This window comes from Ctenopharyngodon idella, chromosome 21, assembly GCF_019924925.1.
Source record: "Ctenopharyngodon idella isolate HZGC_01 chromosome 21, HZGC01, whole genome shotgun sequence".
Classification (NCBI taxonomy): Eukaryota; Metazoa; Chordata; class Actinopteri; order Cypriniformes; family Xenocyprididae; genus Ctenopharyngodon; species Ctenopharyngodon idella.
The window spans coordinates 15,873,119-15,886,557 of NC_067240.1; the positions used below are offsets into that span (position 1 = coordinate 15,873,119).

General features: G+C 35.4%; 2 protein-coding genes across 2 annotated transcripts; both read right to left on the bottom strand.

Annotated features, from left to right (window-relative positions):
- Positions 1-55: 55 nt before the first annotated feature.
- Positions 56-6,682, bottom strand: LOC127503910 (acidic fibroblast growth factor intracellular-binding protein B). Its single transcript, XM_051878122.1, has 11 exons — positions 6,344-6,682; positions 5,970-6,057; positions 5,689-5,887; positions 5,467-5,593; positions 3,017-3,117; positions 2,416-2,549; positions 1,938-2,046; positions 1,785-1,848; positions 555-641; positions 353-450; positions 56-260 (listed from the first exon to the last, which is right to left on the bottom strand). The coding sequence occupies exons 2-11, from the start codon at positions 6,052-6,054 to the stop codon at positions 191-193; spliced, it is 1,074 nt and encodes a 357-aa protein (XP_051734082.1). The 5' UTR covers positions 6,055-6,057; positions 6,344-6,682; the 3' UTR covers positions 56-190.
- A 5,613-nt stretch (positions 6,683-12,295) lies between these two features.
- tmem223 (transmembrane protein 223) lies at positions 12,296-13,362 on the bottom strand. Its single transcript, XM_051878688.1, has 2 exons — positions 12,764-13,362; positions 12,296-12,673 (listed from the first exon to the last, which is right to left on the bottom strand). The coding sequence occupies exons 1-2, from the start codon at positions 13,224-13,226 to the stop codon at positions 12,375-12,377; spliced, it is 762 nt and encodes a 253-aa protein (XP_051734648.1). The 5' UTR covers positions 13,227-13,362; the 3' UTR covers positions 12,296-12,374.
- Positions 13,363-13,439: the final 77 nt, after the last annotated feature.

The window sequence follows — 13,439 nt, forward strand, 5'->3', positions numbered from 1 at the left end:
TACCCAAATAAGTAACAGGACTATGTCCTAATGACCACTTTTAAAACCAGCAAGATTTTTGGACACTTTTTTTACTAAAATTTAATCTATTGTACAAGAATGCTTTGAAATACAGAGAAATCTGAGGTAGTAACATTTACAAAAGAGAGATTTGGTCACGCTAACTGGAAACCAGCAATGGAAATATGTTCTAGTCATGGTACATTTTCAGGATGCAGCTTTTGATGACACCCATGTATCTGTCCCATATTATTTGATGCCTGTGGAAAAAAAAAAAACATGTTATATTTTTAACAAATGCTTGTTACATGATAAAGAGATCATAAACACACATAAATGTATTTACACCCACCTGAAAGCCTCAAGCGTGTGCACAGAGCTGCTGTAGTGCATGAGGAAAAGTCTGAGGTCTTCGGTTGTCCATTTATCTGACCGGCACGGTTCAATGAACTGAGAGGAGAAGCAAAAATCATTCTGTCACATTTAACCTGGGACTATTCGGGGACAAATATCACCTCACGGCGTGCAGTTTATCTACAGTGTCAGTGCATTACCTTCTCCACAAGGTCGATGAAAAGATCTCGGACATCTTTGGTGTGTGTGAGTTTTGAAGCAATGTTAACTAGAGCTCTTGACAAATTCTGATGTTCATCCATGTAATCCAACATAAAGCAAATTAATAAATAAATAAAAAATTATATAAACATATGAATTAGCAGAGCATGCAGCATAGCTGTACATAAAATATTGCAATCTACACAATATAATGGGAGACATATTAAAGTTTAAAAGAGGACAAATTGTTGGTGTGCGTCTCACTGGCTCATCAAGGACAAGGAAGTGTTAAATAGTATTTAAATCGTATTTAACATGCATTTAGGAGACTACAGGCAGAAACTCCCCAAAACAAGCAACCGTTTAAAATGGCTGCATTAAAGACCCGGAAAAGCATTTCAAAGTGTGAAACCAAGAGTGTGGTGATGTCTATGGGTCACAGACTCGCTCCTGTGATTGCTTGCAAGGGATTTACAACTAAATATTAGCTTTTACAAATTTACATTTACCTTAAGTTAAACCGTTCCAATACTTATGCTCACATTAGGCAGAGGGATGAAACTCTAGAAGTGCTGTACTTCTTAGTTGGTAAAACATTTTGTGTTGAAACAACCAATAATAAAATGTGACATTCTGTACTTTTGCCTCATATTAATCTTTTAATCAAATTTATAGATGTCTTGACACCACAGCTAACAGGGCAATTTTGTTTTTACTGTCACAATACTTGTGGAGGGCACTGTATATATATTATATGTATATATATATATATATATATATATGTGTGTGTGTCTGTGTGAAAATATATGAAAAAACAGTAACACTTTATTTTAGGGTCTTTTAACTAGTTGCTTATTAGCATGCATATTACTAGAATATTGGCTATTTATTAGTACTTATTAAGCACATATTAATGCCTTATTCTGCATGACCTTATTCTCCATTTTTAATCCTACCCAACTACCTTACTAACTATTAATAAGCAGTAAATTAGGAGTTTATTGAGGGAAAAGTTGTAGTTAATAGTTTATATGTGTTCCCTATACTAAAGTGTTACCGAAAAAAACTATATACAGTATAAACACTACTGTTCTAAAATTTAGTAGACATTTTTTCAGGATTTTTTGATGAATAGAAAGTTCAAATGAATAGCATTTACTTTGATAAATGTAATGCATCCTTGCTGAATAAAATTTTTTTTTTTTTTTACAATTAAAAATGCTTCTTACCTTAAAACTGGCCTCCATCTCACTAAAGACTTTAATTTTCCCTCTAAGCTGTGCACACACCAAACTACAATGTTGGCAGAGAGGAGATATATGTTAGAGATTGTGTGTGTCCAAAGCATTACACATGACGATCTGTACAATTAATCTGCATGCCTTTTGTGTTGGTCCAGCATGTCCTTATCATTAACCAAAACTTTCAAGTCTTTCAAGTCATGCAGAAACTCTTTTTCTAGATCAACATCCATGTCTTCCATCATGTTGTCTAAGAAAGTATGAAAGAAAGAAAACAGAGAGCATGAGAATGCATACACCTGTAATGCCTTTTCTTTCCAACTAATTTAGCTTCATTACTATTACATATCCCATTATGGATCTTCTCTGCCTCTCGCCACTGCGTACTGTACAAAGACACTCACCAAAGATGACCTGATTGGTGGAATACCATGCAAATGGTAGTAGTAGCTGCTGTAGTGTTTCTGTAGTGCATATTAGTTGTTTTTACACATGCTTGTTTTCATAGTGCGTACTTGTCTTTGAAGTGCATACTAGTTGGTTTAGTGCAAAACAGGTTTGTAGTGCATACTAGTAAGTACAGGCAGTCTGAACTGTCTCTTTAAGACAAACATCTTACCAACTGCCCCCACAGTCCAGTAGCTAATGAGCTGACCAGCGCAAAAGGCAAAGTCCTGGAAAGACAAGTACTGTAGTTTTCTCTTCCCTGTCTCAAAACGGCTGTTAGCAAAGAACACAATGGCGGCATAGTCCCTGCAGAGAGACATGGCTGAATCAGTGAGAGGACAGGGGAGAGTGTGAAAAGCGTGTTGGGAACAGAAAAGAGCATATGAGGAGAAAAATGAATGGAGGAGAAAAACCAAGCAAAACAGTAAGAGCGTGAACAGAACAGAAACATTGGTTTTAAGATATGCCTGTGTGAATCCTAGGTTTTGCCAGGTTTATGATTGCTTTCAAATATAACTCCGATAGCTTTTACTGATGAAACTGGTTGTAACAAGTCACAAAAGCATTTACATTATTGAAATATATATCTTTATAACAAGAACAGGTAAGAAAAATGGTGTTTGGCTCACATAGACACATTTACATCCCTGGCATTGTAAAGTTAGAAATTATCACAGTTTCAATAGGTGGAACAGATGCTGTTTACCACTAGTAAGGGAATGGTAAGAAAATACTGCATATGCTTCATTTGGCCCCATGTGTGAAAGTCTCACCTTGCCAGAACATCAGACAGAAGAAAGTGATGTTGTATGTTCTCCACTAGAGGGCCTTTTAGCTCTTCCACCACTTTAAACACACGCTTGAAATTGTCAAACTGAGAAAAAGGTAGAGAGGTAAGGTAAAAAGTAACAATTTACAATTAGGTCCCACTAGTTAACATTAGTTATTGCATTTACTAACATTAACTTACTACAGTGAGCAATATGTCTGTTACAATATTTATTAATTTTTGTTGACGTTTAAATAAAGGGTTAGATCACCCAAAAATGAAAATTCTGTCATTAATCACTCACCCTCATGTCGTTCCACACTCATAAGGCTTTTGTTCATCTTCAGAACACAAATTAAGATCTTTTAGATGAAATCTGAGAGCTTTCTGTCCCACCATTGACTGCTTAAGCAGCTACCACTTTGACGCTTCAAAAAGTTTATAAACAGATCGTAAAAATAATTCATATGAATTGAAAATTTAAGTCCAAATTTTAGTCCACATTTTCTGAAGAGACTCGATCACTTTATATGATGAACAGATTAAATTTAGGCATTTAGGGTGTACTCACACTAGGCGCTCTGAACTGTGCCCGAGCTGTGAGCGCATTTGACCCCCAAAGCCCGGTTCCTTTGACAAGTGTGATCACTCCGTTCCGTGCCCGGGCGCGGTTCATTTAGCCGTCCCTGGCCCGCTTGGAAGAGGTGGGCCAGAGCATGGTTCAGTTGGGCTCGAGTTGGGCACACAGTGTGAGCGCTAACCGTGCCAGAGCACAGAACAGTTACTACTTTTGTGTGCACAACTGTCATTATTATGACAGCAAACATCTTTATTACAAATATGTTAGTACACTTATCAATTCATGTAATTAATTTGAATGTATTTGGGTTTATAATGGGTCTGATTCTCACCTTATTGATGAACAGGAATTGTAGTTTGCGAGTAAAGCAGCAAATTGCTCCATTAACATCAGCTGCCTTTGTAATAATCCGCTGATACGTGCTATTGAAAATCGCTGTGCGGCATAAATTATAAATAGCCTATATTAGGCAGTATCTTAGCGAAAGTGCATTTCTTCCTGTTTTCTTCCATTCAAAAAGTTGCATCGTATATGATGTAAGCGTGCTCCGGCCTGGAACGTTAAGAGCAATATGAGTGCAGGCCAGCGGGGGAGTGGGGCTCGGGCTCAGGCTCAGGCTCACGCTCGGGCTCAGGCTCGGGCTCGGTTCAAGGCAACCATGCCAAGTGTGAGTACACCCTTAGTCATATATAAACATTGATCAGTGAACATAACCAGAAGCTCAACCGAACCTGCTTGACACACGAGAATAAACCTCTTCAAGAAGCTCATACGTGCTGCGTAACACACGAAAATGAACCTCTTTGGTTCTCGCACATCTTGAGTTTCTGTTTACCACAAATGATGTGTGCGTTGATGAATGTTTATGTGTGTATAAAAGCTTAAATTCAATCTGTTCATCATATAAAGCGTTCGTGTCTCTTTTTGAAATTTGAAATAAACCACTCATTTCATATGGATTAGTTTTACAATCTCTTTATGAAGTTTGTGAAGCATCAAAGTGTTGTTGCGTAGCAGTCTATGGAGGGACAGAAGGCTCTCAGTTTTCTTTAAAAATTTCTTAATTTGTTCTCCGAAGATGAACGAAAGTCTTACGGGTTTGCAACGGCATGAGGGTGAGTAATTAATGAAAGAATTTTCATTTTTGGGTGAACTAACCCTTTAAAAGGTGCTGTTTTTTTTTTATGGCATAAAAATACCATAATATATTTGCAGATATTCAGGAAGCATACTAAGTTCAAATATTTGTTTCTCTAAAAAACAATGCTACAGCCAGTTATTCTACTTTGAAATGTGCATCCTGTGTCTGAATGTTTTTGTTTTGGCCTGTGTGATTCCGCCCATTGCCAATTTACCCAATAGTATTCCAACACCCTGGGTTGCCAGAAAACACAGCATTTTGCAGTCATGGAAGCCAGCAAACAACTGGGTCAGAGATCGTGGATTCTACCCAACCTAAAAATCCTTGGCATCCATGCAAAAAGCTAATAATGTATCAATGTTAAAATAATTTGAAATAAATACAATAAATGTTGCAATTAATGTTAACAGACTAATAATGTTTTAGAAGTATTATGCATTGTTAGTTCATGTTAACTAATGTTAACAAATGGAAACTTATTGTAAAGTTTTACCATTAAAGGAAAACATCTCTGCTTATCATCTGGATTTTGTATAGTTTTGTAAATGTATTTATGTAAAAATATTAAAATGATTACTGAATGTAATAATAATATTAATAAAAATAATTACTATTATTTAATAAGTATTGTACACTGACAACATTTCTGTAAAATAGCATTGCTAATCATGCAATATTCATCCTTTCCTAGTGAGGCATTCAAAAATACAAGAGGCCAGAGTGTCTGCAGCACCTGTCGACGACAGCTCTTGAGTGCAATCCCAGTCTTTGAACTGATGTCGTCCAAGTCTTTTTTGGTCCCTTTGGAGAGTTTCTTACCCAGGACCTCCCTGGCAAACACACTATCAAACTTATAGTACCTACAAGACAAATGTGGCAAGAAACAAAAAAACCTCAGCAAAACACAGATGATAATATTATAGAAAATAAATGCTAACTGTAACAGACCACAGACCTCTCAATAAGCATGGTTTGACGGTGAGGAGGGATCTGGAAAAGAAGCTGATTGGCCACTTTGGAAGGGGACTGTAGGAGCCGCTCACACATCTGGAATGTTCTGAACTGGTCCATGGTGTCGCTGTGCAGAACTTCTGCATTGCCTTCACACTCCAGCAAGGCTCCTGCTTCCATCCGCATTCGCACTGCATCTGTGACTATTTACCAAGATGAAGAGTATATCATTACCTGAAATGTTAAACGGCGCTAAACAACATTTTGAAACCAAATTGTATTAACCTGTGTGTCCATCCAACCACAGTTGGTACACATCTTCATCCAGGACGATGGTATTCCCCACAAACACATCTAACTCCATAGACATTTTCTTAAAAAGCAAAAATAAATAAAATATTTTAAATAATCTATTATTAAAACTAATTTAGGGGTCATAGCTGCTTTGACAAACATAACATTTTGACTTGTAACAAAAAATGGAATGTCCATATGGATTTTAAAACTGCCAACTATTATTATTTGTTAAACAGTTTGTTGTATTACTTAATTGTGTTATGCTTTATGTTTATATTTAAAGGCAAATCTAAAATAATACATGAGCACTGTAACCTGTTTATTCAGAGAAAGATGTCGTCAAACTGATGGTGTAAACTTACCGTGTTATTTATGTTTAGCACTGGAAGGTCAGTCAATAAAGACGCTGTTAGCTGATGGTAAAACACTGCAAAAAGTGGCGTCCACGGTATCGCTCTGTAGGACTCATCTGCGAGCTGAGCTTACTGCGCAGTTACAATTCTAAACACGCACGTGCAGATCTATCTATGCGCTTTATACAGGAATACAAACAAATAATACCATATCTATGAGCACTGACTGCTGATGTGGTACACGTAACTGGCAGAAGAAGATGCTGTCAAACTCCTCGCAGTCGTTTGAGTCCTGACTCCTGTTCCTGGTGGTTTGACTCCAGCTGAACTACATTCACCATAGACATTGCCCTCCGTCGAGCGTTCATGCAGCGTTATTGAGAGTCTGCTAATGTGTGACTGCCACCTGCTGCTAAGGAATAAACAAAGCACATAGTTGTAACCAAAACTAGAATAGCTGAACAAAATGTTGAGAAATACATAAACTTAATTCTTATATTATGGTATGGTATAACATTTTGCGTTTGTGTAATGTTTCTGACTCAGACTTTAAGTATTCTTTATTTAGCAATAGCTAAACTTAGAACAACAGTAGCGTAACCCAAAAAGGGGTGATGTATCCTGTGGGATACAAAGATTTGAGAGGCTGTGGGGAGAGGAAGGGAAAGTTTGGGTCTCATTTTTTGGTTTCAAGTTGAAAGGGTGTTTGTTGTGAATATTTATATCTGGTCACTTTGCTCATAAATTTTTTGTTTAGCTCACGGGCAGCATTTAAAAACAACATGACCACCTGTAGTGGGAAATCTACTCACCTTCAGATAAAAGTTGATACATTTCACATATTTACAATTTTTGGAGAGGACTTACATGTTTAAAAAGTTGTTGTTCAGTGTTAGCTTATTATGTTTATGTTGAAATTTTATAAATGTAATTTTTACATTTTTCATAATTTCTCTGTAAATGTTTGTATCTCAGGATACGTCGACCCTTTGGGGGTATAAATCAGTTGAAAACAGAATGCTTGTTTGGCAATGCGTCTTACAACATTATAGCCAGATTTTTTAACATTTATTCTCTCATAACTTAAACTAAACATTTTTTGTAAAATTCTGTTGAACAATAAGTATAATGCCTATTTATGAATATATTGTATAATGCTGTATAATATTTAACACGCAAATTTCTAGGCCCTGTAAATTATCAATATGACCAAAACTTTGCTGAAAACTTGTTTTACACAATCTACTTCATGCCTTTTGTCCTCTGATTGATAGTTCATACTTTTTTATCAAGTAAAGTCCTTTTTGTAAGATAATGTAAGATAAACATTTACTGTACTGAAGAAACTTGGGTTTAAATATAAATATCAAAAATTCTTTTTACATTGTTTCATGTTAATGTAAATGTCAAATATGACAACAGACTTTTGGAGAACATTTTCCATCTCTCAATTATCACTGATTTGCAATGAATTGTATATGTATGCCATAAAAGCCTGATGTATAAGTGTGTGTGTGTGTGTGTGTGTGTGTGTAAAATATGAAACTCAAAAAAAAAAAAAAAAAAAAAAAATTGCTAACTTGTATATATACTGTATGCATGCATATGTTTTTTTTTGTTGAGTATCATATTTATACATCAGGCTTTTATGGCTCATATATGCAATTCATTGCATATCAATGATAATTGGGAGATATTTGACATTTACATTAACATAAAAAAAAAGTCACAACAATTTTTAACATTAAAAAATGGTGTATGAAAAATCAAGTGAACCCAAGTTGTTTCAGTACAATAAATGTTTATCTTACATTTACTTTATACAAATCTTTAAAGATTTCTGAGCAAAAAGACTTTACTTAATAAAAAAAGTATGAATTATCAATCAGAGTACAGAAGGCATGAAGTAGATTGTGTACAACAGATTTTTCAGCAAAGTTTTGGTTATATTGATAATTTATAGGTCCTAGAAATTTGCGTATTAAATATTATACAACATTATACAATATATTCATAAATAGGCATTATGCTTATTGTTTAACAGAATTTTACAAACATTTTGTGAGGAATTTTTGTGGTGAATTAAATTGATGTTAATGATTGTCTAAATCTGCATATTACCAAACCCAGTCTTAACTTACATTTACTTGGTTATTGATTTTATTAATAATTATATAATTTAGTGTTATTTTGGGAAAAAATACAAAATAACATCTGTTAAAAACACTGCCTATTAAAAAATATCATGCTGCCGAAAATTCAACTATACCATCACAGGAATCAATTACATTTTAATATATATCAAAATAGAAAACAATTATTTTAAATTGTAACAACATTACTGTTTTTACTGTACTTTTGAACAGTGTATTAGCCAAATAAATAAATAAACAAATTAAGGTCCCACCCCTACACCCATGATACAAAACATGAGAGAAACACCATTTGAAACTGTGGTTTATTACAAAAACAAGTCAAACAAATCATGCATGCAAGATAATTCTCAAAGTGCCTGTATAACTGAAATATATTTTAACATTTCAGTTTCCTTAACAAATATATGCCTATTACATTATATAATACACAGCTGATCTGAACCAGCAGACTCAGCACTAAAAATGATCAGCATCAGTGTTTATTCTGGGTTTGGGTCATTTAACTTGCAGATGGGCATATGTGCCTCAAAGACCAACTCTAGTCTTTCTCTCTCCCTTTCAAGTGCAGCGATCTCTTCTTCCAGTTGTGTCTTCACATGTTCCAAATGATCCGTTTCCTGAAAGACAAAGCACAAGCTTAGGATATACAGCTAGGCCTCTGTATAGCATGGTTTATAACACAAATAATAACCCATCTCACATTCTGTAATGTGTCTATAAGCATCCGACGACGATCCCGACATCTAGCAGCTGCTTCTCTGTTCCTTTCCCTGCGGATCCTTATCCTGTCAAGTTCTTCAGAGGACATCTATAAAAGAAGGATGTCTTTAGACTAATTTAGTTTAAGAATCATTAAACTTAAGTCTGAAAGAGTGATGGTGCTGCCATCTTATGGCTGATAACAAGAAAGAATACACACAGCAATTCTACCCTATTCCAAATATGCTGTTCCTGTTACTCATCCATTGGCACCGATGACAATGTGATCCATCTGAGCCTGCGCTTTAAGATTCGCGCTCAAATACTACAGCGCTGACTCACTCCTCATGCCTCTATGTGATTCAGGTGTGAGTCATTTCAATCTTTTACCATAAATGAATGAATCACCGGAACCACTCAAGTTTACTTTCACTGTTTTCTGCATTCCAAACAATGAAAATATCAGAAATATCAGTAACTTACATGCTTATTAGTATGTCCTACTGCACTGTCCCCCACTGCTCCATTACAGGATGGGTCAGGGCTGGAGCACTGTGACAAACAGGGGCAGTTGGTCATGGTGGTGGTGGGTATGAATGAGGAAACTGTTCCCAATGTGGTCTCTGATTGGGAAAGTATGGAGGACTGCAGAAGCCACTGAAGATCTGGACTAGACGTAATTACATCAAGACTTGGGCTAGATGTAGTCTCCTCAGTGACATTCTACAAAATAAATAAATAAATAAATAAATAATTTGTTAAGAATTACACAATTATAAAAATTGCAGAAAAAAAAAATGTTCACCATACTAAACAACTACTGTTAGCTCTGAGGTATTCGATTCAGTTGATTTGAAAATATATTCAAGTAAATATCTTAAAATATATTTATATATTAAAAAAAAACAAAAAAAAAAACAAAAACAATACATAGCCTACCGAACGTAAAGCCGTTGAGTTCTCCGGGTCCATCCATGCTGCAGGAATCTGGGAATCATGCATATGATACGATTCTCTTCCTTCATTATGATTCATTATGATCAAAACAGGTAAGTATCCTGTGAGTTCATATTATTTCTCTTTGTTAAGCTGGTTTAAACCCATTTCCCGTACTGCTAATTAAAATATAACACAAATTCGATAGCAGAAAAATGATGATAAATCCATCGGAGCGAATGATAAAAAATAAACCAAAACACGTGCTACAACTTTCTTAAAGTGTTTCAGCGCCTCCGCACACCCACTCCATCTCTCCTCCCCATTAGTGAAGCATCTATCGTTTCCAATCTACCGCCTTTTCTCCTCTGTGGCTACAAATGTGCCTCTAATGGCCATTACTTTCTTGCCAATAGCGCCAACTAACTGTCACTAAAATGATATTCACTGGGAAACCAAGTAAACGTCGCGAAGTTAAATACATGTGGTTTGAGAGCTCCAGAAGCTTCCATAGCTCACACCCTACACGTTGAATTGCAATTACAGCCATATTTTGCCAAATAAGTGACGTGTAGGTTTGAAATGTATGAATAAGCGAACCGTTGCCGAACTAGGACATTCATGAATCACTGAACTGGGTAGAGAGCAAACAGATATGTGCCTCAAGTCATATTTCATGACTGGTCGATCTGTACAGCATTCAGTAATACATTAGCTACACAAGAAATTAAAAAACAAGTTTTTAATATCTGAATTTCATTTAATTTGGATTTGCGTGTGTATGGAACATCATTAGTTAATTATAATATTTATGTTATAAAAATCTTTTATCTAAAAAAAAAATATTTTAAGAATAAGAAGAAGAAAGAAACTTCACCATGACTGTGTCGGATCGTCTTTTTTAAATATGTATTTTAATCTTTTCACGAAAAGGCACTTTTCATTCAAGTCATCTAGAGTAGTTCTAAAAAAACTTTGACATTTATTATTATCAAAATGTTTTGTGATTGATTATATATATGGGTCACTGACAAATAAAGCTTCAAAAGAGGTGTTTTTTAAAAATCTTTTCAAAATGTAATGCATATTTTTGAGTCACAAACAATGTGTTTAAACAAGTTTCAGTTGTTAAATAACATTTCAAAGTGTTTAAATTCATTTTTTGACTGTTTTTATGTCAGGCGGTACAACCAAATGTATGTATGAATATACTGTAGTTGTACCACCTGACATGGAAAGTGAACCAACCTACCCATACCTGAAATTAACAGTTTTTACCGGTATTTGAGAGAGATCTACAAACCTTTTCACTCTGCCACAAGGATCAGTTGGGATATTCTGGATGATGCGTTATCATGTTTACTGTCATGTTTACCTTATCAATTCATAATAAAAGTGCCATGTTCGCAGTTGTGCCACCCTGACATTCAAATCACTGGACAAAAGTTTTTCAATTATCTCAACAGCTTAAAAACTACTGATATTTATAAAATGTGTTTATATGAAAGGTTTCAATCTTAAAATAAAATTATGCCATAGTCTTTAGTTTTTAATTTTTTTTTATTATTAAGACACCATTTTAAGTAGTTTTCTCGCCTATTGATTTGTTCGGACAGTTGCACCACCTGACATTTTGGGGGTTTAAGATAACAAAACATAAAATAATATGTATTATTTAAATGTACTAAAAATGAATTCAAACTAAATAGGTTTTATAGAATAGAGTGATATATGTCATGAATTTATCAAATTATTTTAAAAGGAAATAATGCACTTCATGTCATTGACCCATTATATATATTATTATATATATATTTAAGTTATTAAAAAAAACTTAAAACACATATTACAGAGCCCCTAAAGGGACATGGTGAAGGAAAAAATATGATATGAGAAGAAAAATTATGTCAATGCTTCTGTGTTCTCTCGTCTGTCTGTGAACGCAAAAGCATTGAAATCCCATCTCATATTTTTTCCATCAACATGTCCATTTAGGGGCTCCAAAACACATGAATACTGCTGAGAAAAGAAATGCAAAGACAGAACTGTAATTTTGTCTTAGTCGGACCTTGTAATAGGGATATGACTAAGCCTATGTGTCACACAATTCAGATGTCAGTGATAGAATAAGCTTGTTTAAGCTTATTTTTAATTAGAGTCAGCACAAATCCCAAATAATAAGTTTTTTTAATAACAAGATTTGACATCCACAGTGAACTGTAGACACACACAGGGGTGTAAAGGACATATTATATAGGTCTGTAGGCCCCAACAGTAATGTCAAATAGTTTAGGGTTATTCAGTGTCCCTTCTTTGTCCAAAAGAAAGTAGAACTTGTATCCTTTGATTTTAAGAGGGATAAATGAAGGTGACTCCAGTCTGTGTGCATGACAGGCCACTTGAGTCAAAGGCACAGTTAGATGGTGAGCTCTGAGAGGTCCCAGCGGTGATTGTGTACACACTGTGACATTTCCACCTCCCTTACGCAGAATCACACGACTGACAGAGCGACGGCTGAACAATGTTGCCGCACCGACAATACCAGCACCTATGACAACAACAACAAAAAGCCATTTTATATAACTTGAATAGCCTACATAAAAATGCAATATTGTCAAAATGCAGAGCTAAGGCTTACCAATGATTAGGCACCCAAGAGTAAATCCATACCTCCAGGCATTTGAACCGAGGTTCATATCAAAACTGAAAATCCCCCCTAGCTCAGTTCTAACCTTTTGAGGTTCACCGCTAATTTTTCTTGTGTCTCGAAGACTTGTGAAAGCAAAGTGAGCCAGATACGCCCAGAATACAAACTGCCCACCACAAAAAATGGCCAAAAGTCTGAAGAAACGGGTCCGGTCATGTTCAAAGAGAATCACGTCCTTTGCGACGGCAGTAGAGGTGAAGGTGTATGCATTCCTGACTGAATTCACGCGCACGTGACAACGTAGTGGACTCAAGATGGTTGTGATATCATTGATTTTAACGAACTGCGTCGCTGTAGACACTGAAGCTCTTAAAGACTGAATACCTGTCAGTCGATACGCTGAAATAAATGTGCGACAACGCCTTACGCCGAATAACACACACTGAATACCCATGGTTTAATAAAATGATAATCTTCTAAATACTGAAATTTCAAACACGACACATTTCTCTATTATTGTCAATGACAATATTATCTAACATGCTGAGATATTTGAACAGCACCAGGGCAGCGCCATGCTTGCTCTTAAACTACGGATGCCTCGTTGGTTCAATCGGTCCAGTTTACTAAAAGAGATCCTCCATATCTTTGAAAAATTAATAATCTT

What these genes read in the sequence shown, in the direction of transcription:
- LOC127503910 (XM_051878122.1), bottom strand. Translation starts at nt 6,054, where the DNA reads ATGTCTATGGAGTTAGATGTGTTTGTGGGGAATACCATCGTCCTGGAT. An exon ending in GTGGTTGGATGGACACACAG is followed by an intron (nt 5,888 to 5,969) that starts GTTAATACAATT and finishes CTTGGTAAATAG; the next exon opens with TCACAGATGCAGTGCGAATG. An exon ending in CACACGCTTGAGGCTTTCAG is followed by an intron (nt 261 to 352) that starts GTGGGTGTAAAT and finishes TTTTTTCCACAG; the next exon opens with GCATCAAATAATATGGGACA.
- tmem223 (XM_051878688.1), bottom strand. Translation starts at nt 13,226, where the DNA reads ATGGGTATTCAGTGTGTGTTATTCGGCGTAAGGCGTTGTCGCACATTT. An exon ending in TCTTGGGTGCCTAATCATTG is followed by an intron (nt 12,674 to 12,763) that starts GTAAGCCTTAGC and finishes TTGTTGTCATAG; the next exon opens with GTGCTGGTATTGTCGGTGCG.